The sequence below is a fragment of the Aythya ferina genome (genome assembly GCF_964211825.1).
Source record: "Aythya ferina genome assembly, chromosome: 1".
In the NCBI taxonomy this organism is placed as follows: domain Eukaryota; kingdom Metazoa; phylum Chordata; class Aves; order Anseriformes; family Anatidae; genus Aythya; species Aythya ferina.
The window spans coordinates 63,520,029-63,538,848 of NC_140296.1; the positions used below are offsets into that span (position 1 = coordinate 63,520,029).

General features: G+C 42.7%; 1 protein-coding gene across 4 annotated transcripts in view; it reads left to right on the top strand.

Annotated features, from left to right (window-relative positions):
* Positions 1 to 509: 509 nt before the first annotated feature.
* TFDP1 (transcription factor Dp-1) overlaps positions 510 to 18,820 on the top strand; it is a 41,291-nt gene continuing 22,980 nt past the window's right edge. For 2 of the 4 annotated variants that reach the window (XM_084495594.1, XM_084495596.1), the window contains exons 1-3: positions 510 to 602; positions 1,963 to 2,047; positions 14,545 to 14,611. In XM_084495594.1, coding sequence (XP_084351720.1) covers positions 2,036 to 2,047; positions 14,545 to 14,611 — 79 coding nt within the window. In that variant the 5' untranslated portion in view covers positions 510 to 602; positions 1,963 to 2,035. Of the gene's footprint in view, positions 603 to 1,075; positions 1,305 to 1,962; positions 2,048 to 14,544; positions 14,612 to 18,820 lie in introns of those variants that run through there. The other 2 variants (XM_084495593.1, XM_084495595.1) reach the window with 1 other exon arrangement.

Below are 18,820 nucleotides of genomic sequence, written 5' to 3' on the forward strand. Positions count from 1 at the left end.
CACCAGGGGAGGTTCAGGCTGGCAATGAGGAGCCATTTCTGCTCAGAAAGAGCAGTCAGGCACTGGGACGGGTTGCCCAGGGAGGTGGTGGAGTCACCGTCCCTGGGGGTGTGCAAGGAGAGGTTGGGCCTGGTGCTTGGGGACATGGCTTAGTGGTGACATTGGTGGCAGGCGGGTGGTTGAGGGCTCAGGGCAGTGACAGAGGGCCCGGCCGGGCTGTGGAGACGCCGGGCGTGAGGCACCAGAAGAGCCTCGCACCCCCCCCACCCCCCACCCGCCATTAGGGGCAGCCCTCAGAGCGCCGCCGCTTTTCCCGCCCTCCGCGCGCGCCGCCACCAGCAGCAGCAGCAGCAGCAGCAGCAGTGCAAGCAGTGCAGGCAGCGCAATGCACGCAGCGCCCGCAGCGCTTCCCGCGCGGGGAGGCGGGGCGCCGAGGGGAAAGGCGCGAAAAGCGGCGCGCATGCTCGCTGCCCTCCCTCGTGCCCGCGGAGGGAGGGCGGGCGGGGCGGGCGGCCCGGAGCGCTCGGCGTGTGCCCGTGCAAGGCACGCTACACCCCCGTGACGTCAGCGCGCAGCGTCACGCCGGTGGGACGCACAAAAGTGTAAGTTTCAATCCCCCCCCCGCCAACCGTCACCTCCCAACCGTCACCGCCGCGGCCGTTGGGCTAACGGGCGATGACGGCGAAAATAATAGAAATAATTTAAAAATTAAAAAAAAAAAGGGAAAAAGGGTGGAGGGGGTTATTAACGCCCCCCCCCCTCCCTCCCTCCTCTCTTCCAACCGTCGGCGGGGCCGCGCAGGTGTGCGAGGGCCGCGGGCGAGCCCACGGCTGCGTTAGGCGGGGGGGGCAGGGCCGTGACGGGGCCCTCGCAGCCCTCACCGGGACCCCCTCAACTCCCCCCCTCACCCCAAAAAGCCCTGAGGGGAAGGGAGCGAGGGGGAGACCCGCGGTGGGGTCCCCGCGGCGGCCGTTGGGGCGGTTGCGACCGTTGGTGCGGTGCCGCCAACCCCCCCCCCGGGTCTCGTCAGGGAGCGTTGGTGCCGGCTCCCTCCGCCCCTGCCCCCTCCCTCCCCTCCCCTCCCGCCGGGGCCCGCGCGCGCCGCCGCCGCCGCACATGTGCAGTGGGGAGCGTCCGCTGCAGCGCGGCGGGTGCTGGGGTGCTGCTGCTGCTGCTCCTGCTGCTGCTGGCACTGCTGCTCCTGCTCCTCCTGGTGCTGCTAGTGGTCGTGGTGGTGCTGCCCGTGCCGCTCCGGCTCCCTGGCTGGGGGATGGAGCCGGCGCTCTCCGCCTTCGGCCGCTCAGGTGGGTGAAGGGAGGATGGGGAGAGCCGGGGGGGTGCCCTCCTAGGCTGTCGTGCCCCCCCCACGTCTCTCGTCCTCGCTCTCGGTGCCCCCCAAGCGATGCGGGCGGCCCCTGGCTGCCATAAGGAGGAGGAGGAGGAGGAGGGAGGCGCAGGGCTAAGCACGGGTGGTGAGGCCCTGGGCGGGGGGCGCGGAGGGGGAGGAGGGAAGGAGGGAGCGAGGGGGGGGCTGCCCGAGGCGCTGCCAGCCTCTGCCGCCCGCTGCGAGGAGGAGGAGGAAGAAAAGGAGGAAGGGGGGAGGTGCTGAAGGCCCCCCCGGGGGAGACGTCCTCGTCCTCGACTCCCCCCTCCGAGGCCTGCTTGCTGCCGCCAACGGGGGTGAGGAGGAGGCGGCCGAGGGAGCGCTGCCCCCGCTGGGCTCGGCCGGGGGAAGGGCGCCCCGCCAGGGCGACTCCCAGAGGCGGCGCGCCCCACGTGTCAGATCGGCCCGGGGGGCTTGGGGGGCCGGCCGGTGCTGGCACAAAACTTTCCCCTCCTCAAAAACGCTTCTTTCTTCCCAAAGCAGAACGTGTCTGGGGGTAGGCGCTGATTTAAACGGGGAACAAACTTTTCCCTCCTCCTGTTTTTTTAGAGCTGATGTTGGCTTTTCTTGCTTTCTAGAAAATAGCATCATTGTCTCCGTGTCCTGCAGCCATCAAGATTTTAAGAGGATTGGTTTCTAGTCTTTGGTAACATGGCAAAAGATGTAAGTATATTTATAGCACGTCACATGGAGCAGCATAGCAAATAGCATGTTTTTGCTTTTGTTTTTATTAACAGAAGCAAAACAGGTCATCCTTTATAGTAGTTGACATCAGTGAATATATGAAACTTACTCTCCGTGCATTGCACATCAAGCCAGGGCTATGTTTCTCTCTAGATGTAGCAGCATAGCTTCAGATCTGCAGCTATTGTCTCAGAGTAATCTTAAGGATTCGCTGTCCCCATAAAAGCACTTGGGTCGTTGGCATTAGGTATATTCATGTTGAACACTAAAATGACTTGGGGTTCAAAACACCCCCAGAATATTCTGTTTGGGTGTTGGGGTTGTTGTTGATAACTGTTCTATTGTTACTTGTTGACAAAAGTCACAACGCAAGTGTCGCTGTTGGCTAGCATTGCCTTTCTACTGCTCGATGGGACATCATATATCCAGGGCAGGGAAGTCTCCATGTGTGTTCACCATTTCATCTCCATCTACCAAAAATGCTAATTAGTGCCAGTAAGAACAGGCTTTGGGGACTTTCATCATTGACTTTCATTACCATTCACTTCAAGATCAGTGGCTCTGGTTCTGTGGCCTACCTCCTGAACTTGGTCTTTACCCATTCCAGTGTTTTTTCTTTTTAAAACTGTTTAAACAGGTTCTGCATTTAAGGTGTAGTTCATTGTTACTACCTAAGGCAGCTGGGCTTTCACATTTCCCTATTGAAAAAGAGACAAGATACTATTCCATATGCAAAGTAGAATATATCTCCTCTTAGTTTAAAAACAAAAGCAAAAGTAAACAAGCTGACATTCTTAAACAGCAGGGTATGATCTAATATGAAGTGTTGTAGCTTTCACAGAGTGAGAATTACCATGCAATAGTGATTGTTTTAAGAAATTAATCTTGTAGAGAATTTTCGTTGTTTAGAGGCAACTGAAAAATATCTTAGTTTGCAGAAACGCAACCAGAAATACATAGTCACTCAAAGCTTGCTTGTAAAAGATAAGGGTGGCCAAGTGTGGTACAGATAGCAGGGTTCAGGGAATGAAAGGCCACATGAGCGGGAAGAAAACGAAAGAGGAGTGGTGGAACAGGAGATGAAATTGCAGCAGTTCAAAGTAATGGGGATATTAGAGCACATTTGTTTAATACTGCCATTTGGAGGAGAGATCAGCTACGTGAAGATGTACTGGCACCTGGATATCCAGATGAAGGTCCTAGAAAGTCTATGGGAGCATAATGAGAGTAAGACATTTAAGGAAAAGCCTCAGTTTTGAAAGTTCTAGCTTATTCTACAAAGCAGAATGGTTAAGGGACAAATAGTGTACATGGTAATAAACTTCAGAAATGGAAGAAGATACTATAGATAGGAACAAACAGCTGTTATCAGTGTCTTCTAAGAGTAGAACATGAGCTGCATATGGAAAAGTGATAATTAGGTCAGACTGTAGGTAAAATGTAAAGAGTTCTTGAGCACTGGAACAGGGTAGGTAGAGAGTATGAAATCTTGAAGGATTGTCTAACCTGTTCTTAAAAACCTCTGCACATATATATAATCCTGCCTCAGGGAAGAAAGGTGAACTGCTTACCTTGTTGTGGATTATTGCATGCCCACCATTACACGAAGTCTAAAATGTGTAATGAAAGCTGGGAAATTTTAAATTCCCAGTCTGATGATGGGCTGCCTTAGGTTTCATTTAATGCTAGAAAATAAAGGTGCTAATTGGTATGTATATATAGTTTTCTTTTCAGAAGGGAAAAGAAGAATAATTCTTTTTTTTTTTTTTTTGTCCCAAGTCCCAGTTCTTTCCCTCGTGAAACAGTGGAATTAATCGCGATAGGGAAAGTACCACTAAATATCTGGATACTAAGCCTGTAAGGCCTGCTCCACTGCAAACTTACACATTTTGACCTGGAAATACTGCTGTGATGAGCGGCCTGTGCTTCTGCTGTGTCACCTATCGAGTGCAGTCGCTGACTGTAAGATGCCGTGGCGAAGAAGATGGCACAGTTGATGAATGCCCCCACCCCTTCCTTCCTTTTTTTGTCCTCAGGGCTGAAATGGCTAAACTGTGGTAAGGACGGGTTGTGCTGCTCATACCCTAAGTCTGGTCTTCAGGTGGCCTTTACGTGGCCGAGCACACCTCGGTGCGCTGCAGCCAGCGGGCGCGGGCTCGGGGTGTGTGCCACGCTCGCTCTGTGCCGCTGGGTCCAGTGCCTGCTCTGGCGCCTGGTGAAACAGGCGGCCCCGCCAAAGAGGAAGGTGTGGAGCCAGGGCTCCACTAGATAACGCGCCTCTACTTAACCCCTCCTCCCACCTGCTACAGGAAAAGAAGCGTTTCTTTTCCTTCGGTTGCTCACTTCCAGCTTTTCTGCTGAAGCCTCTTTATAAGAGCTACCGCTTGAGACAGCTGTTTGAAAGGTTACGTACCTATTAAAAGATGGCAGGCAGCTTCTTTGGAGAATTGAACAAAAGGGGAGCTCGATTGGAGAATACTGGCAAACCCAAGAAAATGGTTTTAAAAAGGATTAAGTAATTACAAAAGTACTGATCAGGTAAGCTGGCAAGATAATGTTTACGAGATATTTGACCAAAGTCTAAATTCTGTTAAATATTACTTTAAAACGTATCCCTCTAATGCTCTTCAGAGTGTACAATAAAAGGAAAATAAGCAACGAAGCATTGATTTCTGGCAAAATTATTTGATTTCCTCTGCCAGGGTCAGGAATCCATGGGGGGGCAGGGAAAGCACCTTAATTAGGAGCATGTAGGTTGAGTTTAAGAGCATAATTGAGACTAATCTTATAGCTGGATACATTGACAGTAACATAAATAGATAAATACCAGCTTGTGAAGGTTGAAGTACTTGTGGGAATGCCAAATCTTATATTTTGGAGGACTGTTACATAAAGGGTAGGAGATGTAGAAAGCAATCAATGTAGAAGGAAAAAGGAGCAAACTCATTTTCCAGTGGGGTCTGGTAACAGCAATGAGTGTAGCCATTTCTGGTTGTGAGTGTGTGAGCATTGTGTGCAGCTGAGAACGGGTTCAGACAGAACCAGGCATGGAGTACCATATTCAGCTCAGAAGAGCTTAGTTACTAGAAAGACTTGACTTTTTTATCCAATTTAAAGAAACAGTGGGGAAAAAAAAACATGCATGGATGAGGGAACAGTGGTTGCAGTATCTGAAGAATGTGTGCACCACGGGAGTAGGATCATTCCTCTGCTTGTCAGAGGCAGAATGACAGCTGGTGTTCAGCTGAGGTCAGTAGAGCTGGGCACAGCTTGATGTGTACATTTGCACCGTGTACATCTTTGAGAGCACTGGACAACAGCGTATGGGAAGTTTCTTGGTCCGAGACAGAGGTTGTCATTGTGTGCAGAGCATCTCCAGAAACTCCAGCTTAGCCACATCCTCTTTCTGGATAATCAGTGTCATTCTCGAAGTCTTTGTCGAGTCTCCTCTAAACTCTTCCACTACTTTTACAGATGTGGCACCTTGCAGGCCGGAGCTGGAGGAGCCAAATGAACGTGCCAAGGTGCTCAGCTGACTTGTGCTGCTCACAGGATTCATGGATTAGCTTGCTGGGGCCCAGCATAATTGAGAACTAATTGCTGACCGTTTTTGTGCTCAGTCATATATTAGAATCACCTGAAAATTCAGATGATACATACTTTTTAGTGTCTATTGGTTAGCTGATACACCACCACTACTCAATTAACAGCTTCTATACTGTAGCTGAAGATCCAGCTTGTGGTATGACTCTGTTTCTGGTTCTCCTTCTGTCCACTTCTGCTGCAAGTGAACTGTGTTGAGGCCCCTCAAGCAGCCATACAGAGAAGCTTGTGGTTCTTTTCCTTAAGACTCATTACACAATGGAAGAGAAGAAGCAGGGGTCGCTTTCAGGCACTGAAACTGTTAGAAAGCTGCTGTCCAATGCATGGTATTGCAGCCAGGTGGGAGAAAAAACAGGACTAGACAAAAGGAGTGAGTAGGGTTCCTTCTGAAGTTGAAAATTGCATGTATTGAAATGCATTAATTACATAAATAAATACTCTGTACATAGTGGCAGGTGCTTAGGATGTTTCTGTTATTCACCTTTATTGCATGGACTGTTCCCAGTCATGAAAAAGAATTAAAAAAACATTAATGAAGAACATGAAACAGTAAATTAGTTTTCAACTGCACAATCGTTTTGAAGTGAAACACCAGTGGTAGTCTCCAGAACTTCTCATGGGTTGAAATATCTTTCTTTCTTGAGAGCTGTTCATCTGGAAAGCTCACACATGGTACTGTTTCATAGGTAGCAATGGTTTGGGGTAACTGGTTCTAAAATGGGATTTTCTTTTATTTTATTTTACTGCCATCATTTTCTTGAATCCCTTTCTAAGGGCTTTTTCTCTTAATCTCTAGTTTGCATAAAGCATACTGTCTGTCTTCAGTGTTTAATGGTGCCTTTATTGATGTCTTTGAATACCAGAAACAGTCCAGATATCTAACTTTGCAAAGGAAACCCTGTGCACATGTGTAAGTCCCAAAGACACAGTGGAGGAAGTTCTGCTGGCACAAAGTTCAGCACCTGGTCTAACATCGCTGTCTCAGAGCTCTAGAGATACAGGGATTACAGTTGATGGCTTATTTTAATTGAGTATTCAGAATACATTTGGGTATGTAATTTCATGGTATTATTTAAATATTATTTAAGCAAAAGATACATAAAACAAAAATCAAAAACCAAAACCAACCAGAAAACAGCAAACTGTAGTTTCTTAAAGCCTTACCTGATTAGGTCAATAGGTGTGCTAAATCTAGGGAAAGATCTGTAGGTCTTTGCTTCCCTACCAGTAAATTTGCAGGAACACCCCAAAAGTTGAGCTTTTGGTTGCTTTCATGTGGAGCATGTCCATCACACATTTGAGCAAGTCTTCATGGTAAGAGAAGGTTACATTTGGGATAGATTTAAAAAAAGATCCTAATGGAGTTAGGGAATAGATTGAGAATCTTTTTTACATGATGCACTCTGAATATCTAGGAAGTATTGAAAACCTTTCAAAACATTTTGCAGGCTTCCTTTTAAAATACCAGCATGTGTTTCTCCTTTTATGTTTATTTTTGGTTATGTACTGGGAATAGCAGTGAGACAGCTTAGATAAATCAGACCTTTAGTGGATCTCAAGTGGTTTGTGCACCTTTTTTTTTTTTTTTTTTTGTACTGTTGTAGTTCAGTGACTTCTCGGTATCTTCATTTATTTCTATTTGACTTTAGTCAGTCCTGACATGTTCAGAGGTTGGTAAACTGAAGATGAAGTAATATGAAATCAGGTCTTATTAAAAAAAAGGCATCTCAGTCTAGGATTTCAAATGCTGTTAGAATGTTTTAAAATAGCCCTTGCTGAAGAACACAGAAGGAAAATGATCTTTAAACTCTCCTTTCTGGGTTGTAACTACACAATAAGAGTGTCTTTTGCTTTCCTTGTTAGTTTGTATTTATTAAACAGCAAATAGCAACTCTGAAGTTACCTATCACCTTGCTACATTATTTGCAGAAATAAGTTATTTTACTATAGCTTTTAAGTGTTCAGCATCTTTATTAATTGTATGTGTAGTTAATTGTAGTGGCTTTCTATATTTATTTATTTGTAGCATTACTGAATAAATACACTGTGTGCTGATATCTTCCCAAGCTGAGCAAAAATGCCAGCTTTTAAAAGTGAAGTTACACAAGGGACTAGTGTTTGTATTTGCTTGCTTGGATATCACTTAATGGAGATTTATTGTGGGTAATTGAAAGCGGGAGGGAAAAATGGGCCAATCTCTGCTAAACATTCTCAAAGTTTTTCTCAGTGACTGAACAACTTGATCTTAAAGGTTGACAGTGGTCTGTGTCCCCCAAAAGCCTGCCAGCTACTTGTCTAGTTACACTACAGTTGCTAAGCCTCCCTGCATCGCAGTAATGGTTACGCAGACTTAGGAGGAAATGGTGCGGGCTGCTGTAGCCTTTTAATACACTGATAGGGAACTTGGTGAGGCAAATGGCTTTGGAACGAGTCTTGCTTAACGTGACTTGTTGAGTTCTGTGTTCAGATGCTACTGAACAAACTACTCCGAAAGATTTTGATTTGGTTGGGAAAACAAGTCCATTGAGGTCAAATCTAGAACAGCACTGGGAGCTAGCTGTGGAAGTGGCAGCTGCTGCTACCTCTTCGTGTGTGGTACTGTGGACAAGAGGATGCAACTTGGGATTTTCATTGATCATTTTGCAGTAGAAATGGCAAACCATGGCTTTGGTCACACTCACCTTAGGAATCCTGTATTCAGTATTACTTCTTATAGCTTTGCAGTTAGTTTGGGGGCTCCAGCTTTAACACATGCAAGGATTGTATCGCTTGGGCAATTCATTACCCTAAGAAACAATCCGGTATAATAATTTCAACTCCTTTGGTATATTTTATCTGTGTGACTACTTAGATTGAGGCACTATTTGATTCTCTTCAAAATGAATTCTTCGTTTAATCTTTGCTAGGGGTGTTACTCTGTTTAGAAAAACAGCCAAAAAAAAGCTAATGGTCCTGACATATTCCACAACAGAGACTCCCTCAGGTGTCATTCTGTCTGTAGTCAGGGTTCAGCGTGTGTGTAGTACCAGTGGGGCATGTATTCAGAGCAGAGATTGACACTGCTTAACCAAGCTGCTAACCTGTTTAATTTTTATTAATCTTCATGGTTTTCTGTGTGATCCAGGTCTTTTAATGTATAGCATTTTGGCTACACCTTGCATAGGTTAAGGTGCTAATAATGCAGTTTACTCTTTGGGAAGCTTGTTTCAATGGTACAGGTCATTGCCAAGTGGTTGACAAGCACATTTATCTTCATGGTGCTGCTGTGAGCTGAGGATGTGGTATGATAACTGTCGCTGATGAAGGCTGCTCAGAGGCAGTGAAGTAACACATCTGAGAATTTTGCCAGATCAGACTCCCATAGCCTGACTTTGAAAGTTCTTTTGTGCTACTTTGTACAGTGAGGCATAGTTCTCACTTCATTTGCAAAATGAAATTCAAATGTTTTAAATTTAAGAACCCTCTTTCCTTTCCTGCAGTGCTCTACTGTATTTCTTGATTGCCTTTTAATTTCTGTGAAAAATGTCCCATAAAAATAGGCTCCTGAAGTTATATGATGATTCATTCCCACAGCATACTTGCTCCAGTCCCTGAATGAGATGAGAGTCTGATGGGAAAAACAGTGTATGATCATCTTGTTTCGAGTAACATCTGCATGTGGGTAGGGGGGAGAGAAGAAGTGAAGTTGTTTAAGCAGCATTATTGCTGATTATTAGTTTTCTCCATCTCATAGCCATGCTAATTTTTCACTCTGTGTGTGTGTTGCTTCCTGATAATAACATAAGGTGACCTCCCCTCCTACGTTGTCATTAAAGCAACACATAGTAAAATGGTGTGGCATGGGGCCTGTCATGTAGACAGTCAGATCCCAGGGCCTGTCATTCTGTGGTGGTCATCTAGGTGCAGTTTGCACCAGAGGCGTGTGGTTTTACTAGCTGACTTTGCAAATGCCTGCAGACAGCAGAGGCATCCTCCTTGTGAGTTTGACATGCTCTGGGAGGAAACGTGCTCTAATGGGAATACTTTTCCTTTCCAATATTTCCATTCCCTAGTTTTGTCTTTACTGCAGCGCTGAGTGCCAGCTTATTTACCCTTTCAGTCATAGCTTAATTTGCAATAGGAAGGTGAAAATACCTTCTCAGTTCCCATGTTGTTCCTTTCTCTGCATGGGATCCAAACTCCTGGTTCTGTTAAAACTCTCTTTGGTTCTCATGAGTTGTGTTTCCTGTACTTCTTCAGAGACTCCCAGTTTCTCTAACCTCTGCACCTCATCTGTCATTTCCATTTGATTTTCTAGCTCATTTTCTGTCTTCCCCCTCCAGTGCCAATGTTTTCGGCTTGTTTCTCTGTCCCATTCTGACTCCTATTCTTTAACCAATGTTGTGTATTTTGACCTAATTCTAATGTTTTGTTGTCACGCCCAGTCCTGTGCATCATTTTAGTGGTCTTAATCTGCAGTTAGCAACTTAAAGCTTTCTGAGAAATACCTTTTGGCAAATGCTTGTTTCCATTTATCTCAACTTTTTTCCCCCTCTTGTTTCAGTTCTTTCTCACAGAGCATACTTAAAAACACAAAGAATGCTTCAAATTGGGCTCACTTACTTAGGAGCAAGACAGAAAAGGTATTTCTGTGGCACAAAAGCAGCTTTCTGTTCCCTGTATTTGCTTATCTCAGTGTGGTGGTGGTGACCTTCCTCTCAGGTTAAGCCTGACAGACATAGGACATGTACTTGTTCAGTCTCATTTTAGTCAAGCTTCTATACCCGGTCATGCTTTTATAGGTTCCCTGTCCTTCTGTCCATGTTCTGCTTGAGACTCTTCTCTTTATAGTTTAAAGGTGTAGTGAATAACTTTATGCCAGTTTTTTGTAAAGAAAAAGAGTTGCAAGTCTGGAAAGCTGGGGAAGAAATGTTGTTTTCGTTGTAAGGGTGTTAAGTTTCTAGTGCATAACTTCAGAGATTGCAAATATTAGCTAGCTAGTAAGATATTGAACTCTCAAAAGTCTCTACAGTTCTAGCAAATTTTGTTTCAGGTTAACTTTAGTCCCAGCAAAAAGATTACTTCCCAATTGACTGACTTCCAGTTTTTCAGTTTTTACTTAGAAACAAAACAAAAATAGAATTCCCATTCCATTCGCCTGCTGGTGGCCAAACCTAACTTAGTGATATGTTTAGCTCTTCAGTTGTTTCCTTTTCCTTAGAGGTTCTGAACAATGTGATATGCTAGATCCTAGGTGGTAGCTGAGGTCTCTACTCAAACTTAGCGTCCACGGTTAAAATTAGCAGCTTTACAGATTTACCCAGTGGTCTTTAACCTTCTACCTGTGTTCTCCACAAAGGAGGAGATGAAAGTTTTTGCTTGGAACTGAAATCATTACAGCTAAATGCTATGTGGAGCACCAGAAGCTATTTTTATTATGTTATTGTTCGTTTTCTTGAAATGTGAAAAGCACAAAGAGTAATATACCTGTTACCTGTTTCAGATAGTAAAGGTTTCTTTGTGTAGCTTACAGAAGGATACACAGCCAACGTCTCTTTGAAGAGGAAAGCAACTTCAAATTGTGAAGTTACAGACGATTAAGAAAGCCTTCAGAATCAAATATTAAGATCATGATAGCATTTCAAACAGCCCTGACGTTAACATATTTTTTGTCTCCATTTTCTTCTTCTCATGATTCTCAACTTCAAGATGCATAACTTCCTTTAATGTTATCAGGTGGAAAACAAAATCAAAATACCTTGATACAAGTACCTTGATAAGGCCTGAAAACTAAGTGTATTTTCCCATCAGCAAAGGCTTAAACCCTACTTGGCAGAAGGTTACTTTTTTATTGGAGAAAACAAACAAATACTCAAATAGTTCTTTTGCTGGTTGTAAATCAGTGACTGTGATGTACCTAAGGGGAGCTGTGGTCACATTCCCCTCTTGAGTTGTATTTTCTCGCTTTCTTCAGAGCACTGCTCTGTGCTAGATATGTTATGGAGGAGTAATCCTGGATTATCTTCCCAAATAACCTACCTTGAAAAATAGTGGGAATTTCTGTGAATTATGCACTGAGAGATTTTTGCCTAGTAGTTCTATTTTAGACCAAAGATACTGGGTCTTGGTATGGGAGGGAAGTTTTGCTTTTCAGTTCTGTATCTCCAAAAGCTGTCCATGTGTGACTTTGTCCATAGTGACTTTGAAGAGACTTAAATAGTGATAAATTTTGCTAATTTAGAATCAAATGATATAACCAGAATCATGAAATGCATACTGAGCCTAGAGTAGCAGGATTTCACTAGAAATGAAATCAACTTTCATTATGGATAATAGCAGCTGGGGGTGCTATTCATTATGGGATTTGACAGTGTTCTTTCCAAGCAGGTCTCTTGGAGCCTTTCCTAGGCACACACTTAGGAGTCGAACGTTTCCAGCCATGTAGCTGCCAGAACTGAACCTTCAGCAAGACTCTGGTGTGCAAGGTGGAGGAGCTGTAACTGCTGTAGTCTCCATTGGTTTGCTGGTGGTTCTCCAGTGATTGCTGTTCTGTTTTTTCCCAAATTGCATTCTATTGTTGATTGAAATGCAGTGTTTTTCCCCGATGTTTCCCAGTTTGTCAGTGACTTGCGTAATTTCAGTCACACAGAAGCATGATCCTCAGGGTATGTGGCACCAACCTGACCCTGTGTAATGCTAGATTGCGTTTCTAGAGTTGAAGGTGGGTTTGGGGAGTTTTCATGGCACATCTTAATTATGTAGAAGAAAACATGAAGCTTATTGGATGATTTGATACTACAATGTGTTGGTTGGTTAAGGATAAAATGAATTAATAGAAATGGTTATATTGGAGATCATTCTAGTTTAGGAAAAAACGGGGGACTGAAGAATAATTGATTACCCAATTACCTAATTTGCTAATTATTGAAATACCTATTTCAGCAGTGACTTGCTTTTAGTACTTGAATTTGCTGAACAAGCTCACTGCTCAAACTTTTGGACCATCGCTATAACTGACATGCAAGCTCAGTGCAAGTTTGCTTTTGCATATTAAAGTGATGAATGGATTTAATAATTCAAAAGCTTTAAATTCATCTCCTTCTATGATGAAAGACATTACAGATTAAACCAGCCACTTTCTGGGTGTTCTGCTAATGACAAACTCAATGTAATGAGTTTTTATATTGTCTTATATTTTTGTTGTCTTTCCATTGTCATTTGTATGTTTTTGATTCTTATGGACAAGAGAAATGTCCGAGGACTCCTGCCAACAAACCTCTTCTTTCTGCTGTTGAATAGAAACTGAAGGATTGCACTTAAAAAATGCGATGACAAGAAGGCTGCACTTCCTGTGTGGTTTAACACGCTGGTTGTGAAACAGAGGTGGAATTGGGAGTATAATGTAACACCCTAAAATTTGGCTTTGTCTTCAATGCATTGAGTTCCAGTGTTCTAGAAGGTCCTGTTGCCTATATTGGTCCTACAGAATGCGTTTCTAGTGACATCTTTGCAGGTGATATGGATTAGTACCATCTTTCTTTGACGGAGCTTGCTGGATGTCAGCTCTGGTGCCTGGGAATAGGGCAGCAGAGCTGCCTTTGAATCTCTGCTGTTTGTATAACAGAAAGTTGTTGCCGTTTCATTAAAACCAGGCTATTTCATTATTTTGGGAGAGGGAAGGTTATGAGAAAGGAGGACAAATGCTACAGGCTCTTCATTTTACCTATCACTTTCATTACCTCCTCATTTAAGTTTCCTCTGTGTCACCAGGTTCTCATCTCTGCCATGCTATTTTAGGCCACTGCTCTTTGTTTCCCTTCACAAAATTTCTCCTCTTACTTCCCAGCCTGTCCCCAGCACTCTGTCTTCTTTCTCTTTCTTCCTTTCATTGAGGAGAGAAGACTGTAGAAAGTTTCCCATTTTGTAAAGTTACATCTTAAGGATTCATTGCTGCCATACACCTGGATAGTAACAGCACCACAGCATCCTCTAGTGGCTCGCTTGGGTTGCTGAACTTCTGGCAAATTACAAACAGGACTCTTCAGGTAGGTAGGCTTTTACGGGGAAACCTTTGCTGCTGGCTGACAGCAGACCACTTAACTGTATCTTAAAGATGCGCAGTAGCCTGCAAGTACAGGCCATGTAGAAAATACAGCTAGGAACTTTTCACCCTCTGAACACCACTTGCTAAACTCTGGTAAGTACAAGTGTTGACTTCCTTGCTGTTCTTTCTAAACGGATACAGTCTGTTTGTCTGGTGTTCATCATTCTTTCAGGGCTGTTTTGTCTGGAGATAACAAGGAGTTGTGGCTTTGTTTTTTCTATCCAGTATTATCTTTTAAATTTCCACTATGAGCGTTCTCAAGGGATGATGATTATTTGATACACTTGTATGTAATCCTTTGTTTAAGAGCTCTGCAGTTTGATCTTTAAAAAAAGAAAAAAAATGAAAAGCTCAAAGTGTTACTTTTTAATGCCATTTTCCTAGTTAAAATGTCTTAAGGTGCTCTTTACCACCTCTGTTGTCTTTGCTGTAACATTATTAACAGGGTATTATTTCCTACATAGCAAAAGGTGTAATCACAGATGGCAGTGGTTCTAAATAGGGGTGTTCAGCTGTCTCTTAAGGCAGTGCATGTATGCTGTTAGGGCACAAAATAGCAAGGTAGGTGTAAACTGCTTTTTTGCTTGCTTTTTAAGAATAAGTATTTACAAAAATCAACAGATTTTTTTTTTAAAGTTGAGAAATACTGTGCCACAAACAGTATAATTAGTGGCAGATTTCCGAGGAACTGAATAGTGGCAGCAGAGTCTTCTTGTGTGATTGCTTCCATCTTTAACAATAAAAGGCTATCAGTGTTTGTAAATGTAATAAAAGTTACTTTCTTTAATAGGCTGGACTAATTGAAGCCAATGGAGAGCTTAAGGTGTTTATAGACCAAAACCTAAGTCCTGGAAAAGGTAAGAACACAATTTTAGTAAGCCTGTTTCTTGATTTTTAGTTGTTATGCTTATTACTGGCTTTAAAATACTTTCTTAGCATAGCTTTGTAAAGCTTTTCTCAAGTTATATCTTGTGTACTCAGCAAACAAACTGTAGGTTTTGTTATGGTTTATAATTGTCTATAAACCGAGCACAAAGTTCATTTGTGGTTTTACAGTCATCCCATATGAGGTCTTCTCGGTAGCATAGCTATAAGTATAAAGGCCACGATGGCCTAAAACAGCCTTTGGGGGCAGTACGTACTAGCAGTGGAGAAAAATGCAGGGGTGTAACAGTTTAAAATGGGCTGTGACAGGTTTTATGATAGGGCATCCATTAGTACCTATCTGAAATAGTATTTGGAACAGAACTGTTTTGGACTTGCTGATAGTGGCTGTGCTTGTATGATAGTGTAATGTAATTAAGCAATTTTATGAAATGTAGGCTACAACACTTCAATTTGACATGTACGCTCAAAAAACTAAGAGTATCTAAATGTTTGGAGAGCTGTGTGTGCTGTGTGTTACAATTAGTATAACTGGGGGGAAAAAAACAGAAGCATGCTGAGTTCCAGTGCCTGCAGTTCTAGACAGCTAAATAGAATCTTTTCTAAATTGATTATGCTACATATCAAAATCAGATTTTTCTTCCCGGTATTCTTATGGGAAGGTTGTTTCCATAGTGAGACTCTGAAATTATTTTCTGATTTCCAGTTAAGTATATTTTTGCCAGTTTATGCATCTTGCTGGTGGTAGTGTTATTTTTTCAGCTTAATAGTTTTCTCCAGTGCGTTTGCCTACTCTTTATTAAGAACAATTGTGTGTCCTAAGTCTTTAGTTTGACAAGCCATCTAGCCATTGTTTTCTAGATTTCGCATCAGATGGGCTCTTTGTCCATGTGGTCAGTCTTTGAGCCTGTTTTAGTGCTTTTTATCAACCTTCCTGAACACAAGTGTCCAAAATTGTATATATGACTGCAAGTGAAGTAAGTGTTGGTCATACTTTCATGGAGGTGCCAGTTTTTTCTGTGTAACATCATGTTTGTGGTCACGTTCATCTCAGGGTAGGTTTTGGTGGGAAGGCCATTTTCCTTTGTTGCTTCCAAATGCTGCTAAGTCTGGTTTATTCCCGTGTGACAGATGGCATGCTTTGGTAAGTTGTACTAAGTAGGGAGAAATTTATTAGGTCTGACTCGTTTTGCTTCTTCTTGTCTGATGTTCTCATAAACCTTAGTGTTGACAAGTCCATTGACTTCATGCACTGTTGGATTACCCCATCCTCTCGGATTAACCCGTAGTCTAGTTCAGGGGAATTTAGGTCTAGTCTTCTCTGTCCTGTTCCTACAAACCCGTATCGTTTCTTTTCACAACTCACAGAACTACTTCTAATTCATCAGTGCTGGTTTAACTAACAACTTTTATTTTTAAAGCACGATCTGACTTCATTTATGAGGAGAAAATAGTTTAAAAATTACTTCACAACATCTGTTTTGCATAGAGCATGTGATTGAGTAAATTGTCATGGAGATAAAACACCATTCTAGAAAATGCTTCAAAGATGTCTTTCTTGCTTTAAATGCATCTTTAGTGTGCAATAAGAGGTATCAGTGGAAATGAGCTGGAAGCTTGTCTATTCAGAAGTAGCTGGGTGTAAATTCACTTATATTAATGGAATGTATTTCCATTAATGGAGTGCAGCACCTCATTTAGCCCCCCCCCCCAAAAAAAAACAGCATGCTGTCAAGTGTCTCAAGCAAGGTGCAAGTTTTTCTTTTGTATTAGGATGATGCCATTAGCTCTGCTCACTTGAAGGTTCTCTCTCCACTTCTGTTCCTTCTCCACTGAGAATTTATTCTGGAAGGCAGATTCTCAAAGTTGAATCTTGGAAAAGTATCAGTGGAGTGAGACATCAATTACATCAACTTGATAGGAGGCCATATTGATTCCCAGATCTCATGAAAGTTTCAGAAAATGTACCATTTAGTTTTTCTTCTTGATACAAATGTATTTGTAATAAATTTCTTTAGTATTCAAGTATTTGTCAGTCTGTCAGTGAAGAAGTATCGATAATGCAGGTTTCCAGTACATCTGGCTCCAGGGAGGTCCTGATGGAAAGATCTATGTTCTCCTGGAAGTCCTGTTTTTTTGAGAGGAGGTGAAGTATGAAATTGCATCTTAGTGCAGCTTTCCTGTTACATGCCAGGTCTGCTGCGCTTGTAGCCTGGTAGGGTTAAAGTGGCACAATTGCAGGGGTTTGGTTTGGCACAAGGTTTTGGTGTACTCGGTAACCAGGAAGGTGGTTTTCTGCTATAACCCTCTTCAGGAGAGAATCACAGAATCACAGAATTTTCTAGGTTGGAAGAGACCTCAAGATCATCGAGTCCAACCTCTGACCTAACGCTAGCAGTCCCCACTAAACCATTTCCCTAAGCTCTACATCTAAACGTCTTTTGAAGATTTCCAGGGATGGTGACTCCACCACTTCCCTGGGCAGCCTGTTCCAGTGCCTCACAACCCTTTCAGTGAAGAAGTTCTTCCTAACATCTAACCTAAAACTCCACTGGCTCAACTTAAGCCCATTCCCCCTCGTCCTGTCACCAGGCACGTGGGAGAAAGTAGCAATGTAACGTGCAGAGAGTGTCTGGGAAGGGAAGAAGAGATGATGTAAACATGTTTGAGGAAATCCTGAACAATGCCAGGTGCTTTAAAAATGCAGCTTTGCTAGAGTCTGCTAATGAGTTGACCCACAGCAAAAGGTAGCGGTGTATCCAGATGTCCTTTCATTGATAAGCTGATAAAGCTACGTGGTTTTATATCTGCTGCTTGCCCTGTGCTGTTGTGCTGTCAGCTTGTGACATTGCGGAGTAATGATAAATCCCACTGGAACCAGATGCAAGTTTCCTTGGCTCATACCAAAGTACCCAATTGCATTTTTCTCCCTGAGGCCTCAGTTGCTAAGAACACTACACAGGGCCTGTTCCATCGCTTGTTACCCTGTGCTTGGGAGTGGGATTTGCATAAGCTGTTCATAATTCGAGGGTTTATTGAGATTAATTTGTAATCAGAAACAATGTTTATGAAAATTTAAAACACCAAGTGAAGAAATAGTGTGATTTATAGCTCTATCCCTCCTCCTGGCAATAATAAAAAGGAGAAATTCCTTTATCCAAGACAGAATTAAAAGAGCAGTTTAATCATGGAGTAAGTTTCCAAAGTGACTGGATTGTAATTGCTTGCTTCTTGCAGGCAAGATAGAAGGCAAGGATAATCTCATTTGGATGCTTTACTTGTTATTTTAGTTTATTTCCGTTCTGGGATTATTACTGTTACCATTTTTTTAAAATCTAGTTTTTATTAATTCCTGGGTTTGTTTTGGAATATGAACCCAGCTAATTGTTTAAATGTGAAATGCTCAAATTCACCCCGTATGTTGACTTCAACTGATAATTATAATCAGAATTCATTCAGTATGTGGTGGAGGAATGGAAAAAACTTTTAATAGGAACTGAACCAGTAAAACTTCCTCACGAGTCTGTGCATTCTAAAAAATTATTTGGCGATAAACTTTGTAGACTTAGAAAAAATGTTTTTCCATGAGGTTGCATTTTGAAGAAAAGTACTGCATTCTGGTCCTTGTTGTTACAGTCAGATTAGTGTTGGTATTTAAATAGGACACTGTTCAGTTCTAATCCTGCCCCGTACTTGCGAGGATATTTGGTGAAAAAAAGTACCTGGTTGAGTGGAAGGGAAAGAGAGCCAATGGTATTTAGTGTTGAATTGAAATTAAGCTCATAGGTTAACTTCAGAATTAATCAAAAAGAAAACCTGGATCATCTGTCATGCCAGTAGGTGGCATTATTGGTATGCAACCAGAAGATGCTTGTAAAGATGTCTTCCTTTTGTCTCCTATGCCTTAAAATCAGGTTTCACATTATATAGGCATAAAGAACTTGAGTTTTGTTTTCATTTCAGATTTGGTAATTGAAAAAAATTGAAGTTGTCAAATATGTAAATTTTTGAGGTGTATTTAAACTCTATTTCAACACTGCCTTGAACATTGTCTTGTGCTTTTATATTTAAATGACTAGAAGCTTTCACAATGTTATATTATTCTATCTGTATAGAGAGATCAAACGCTTCCTGGTTTTTGACAATGTTTGGAGTCGTTCCTCTGGAATGAAAGCAGACAG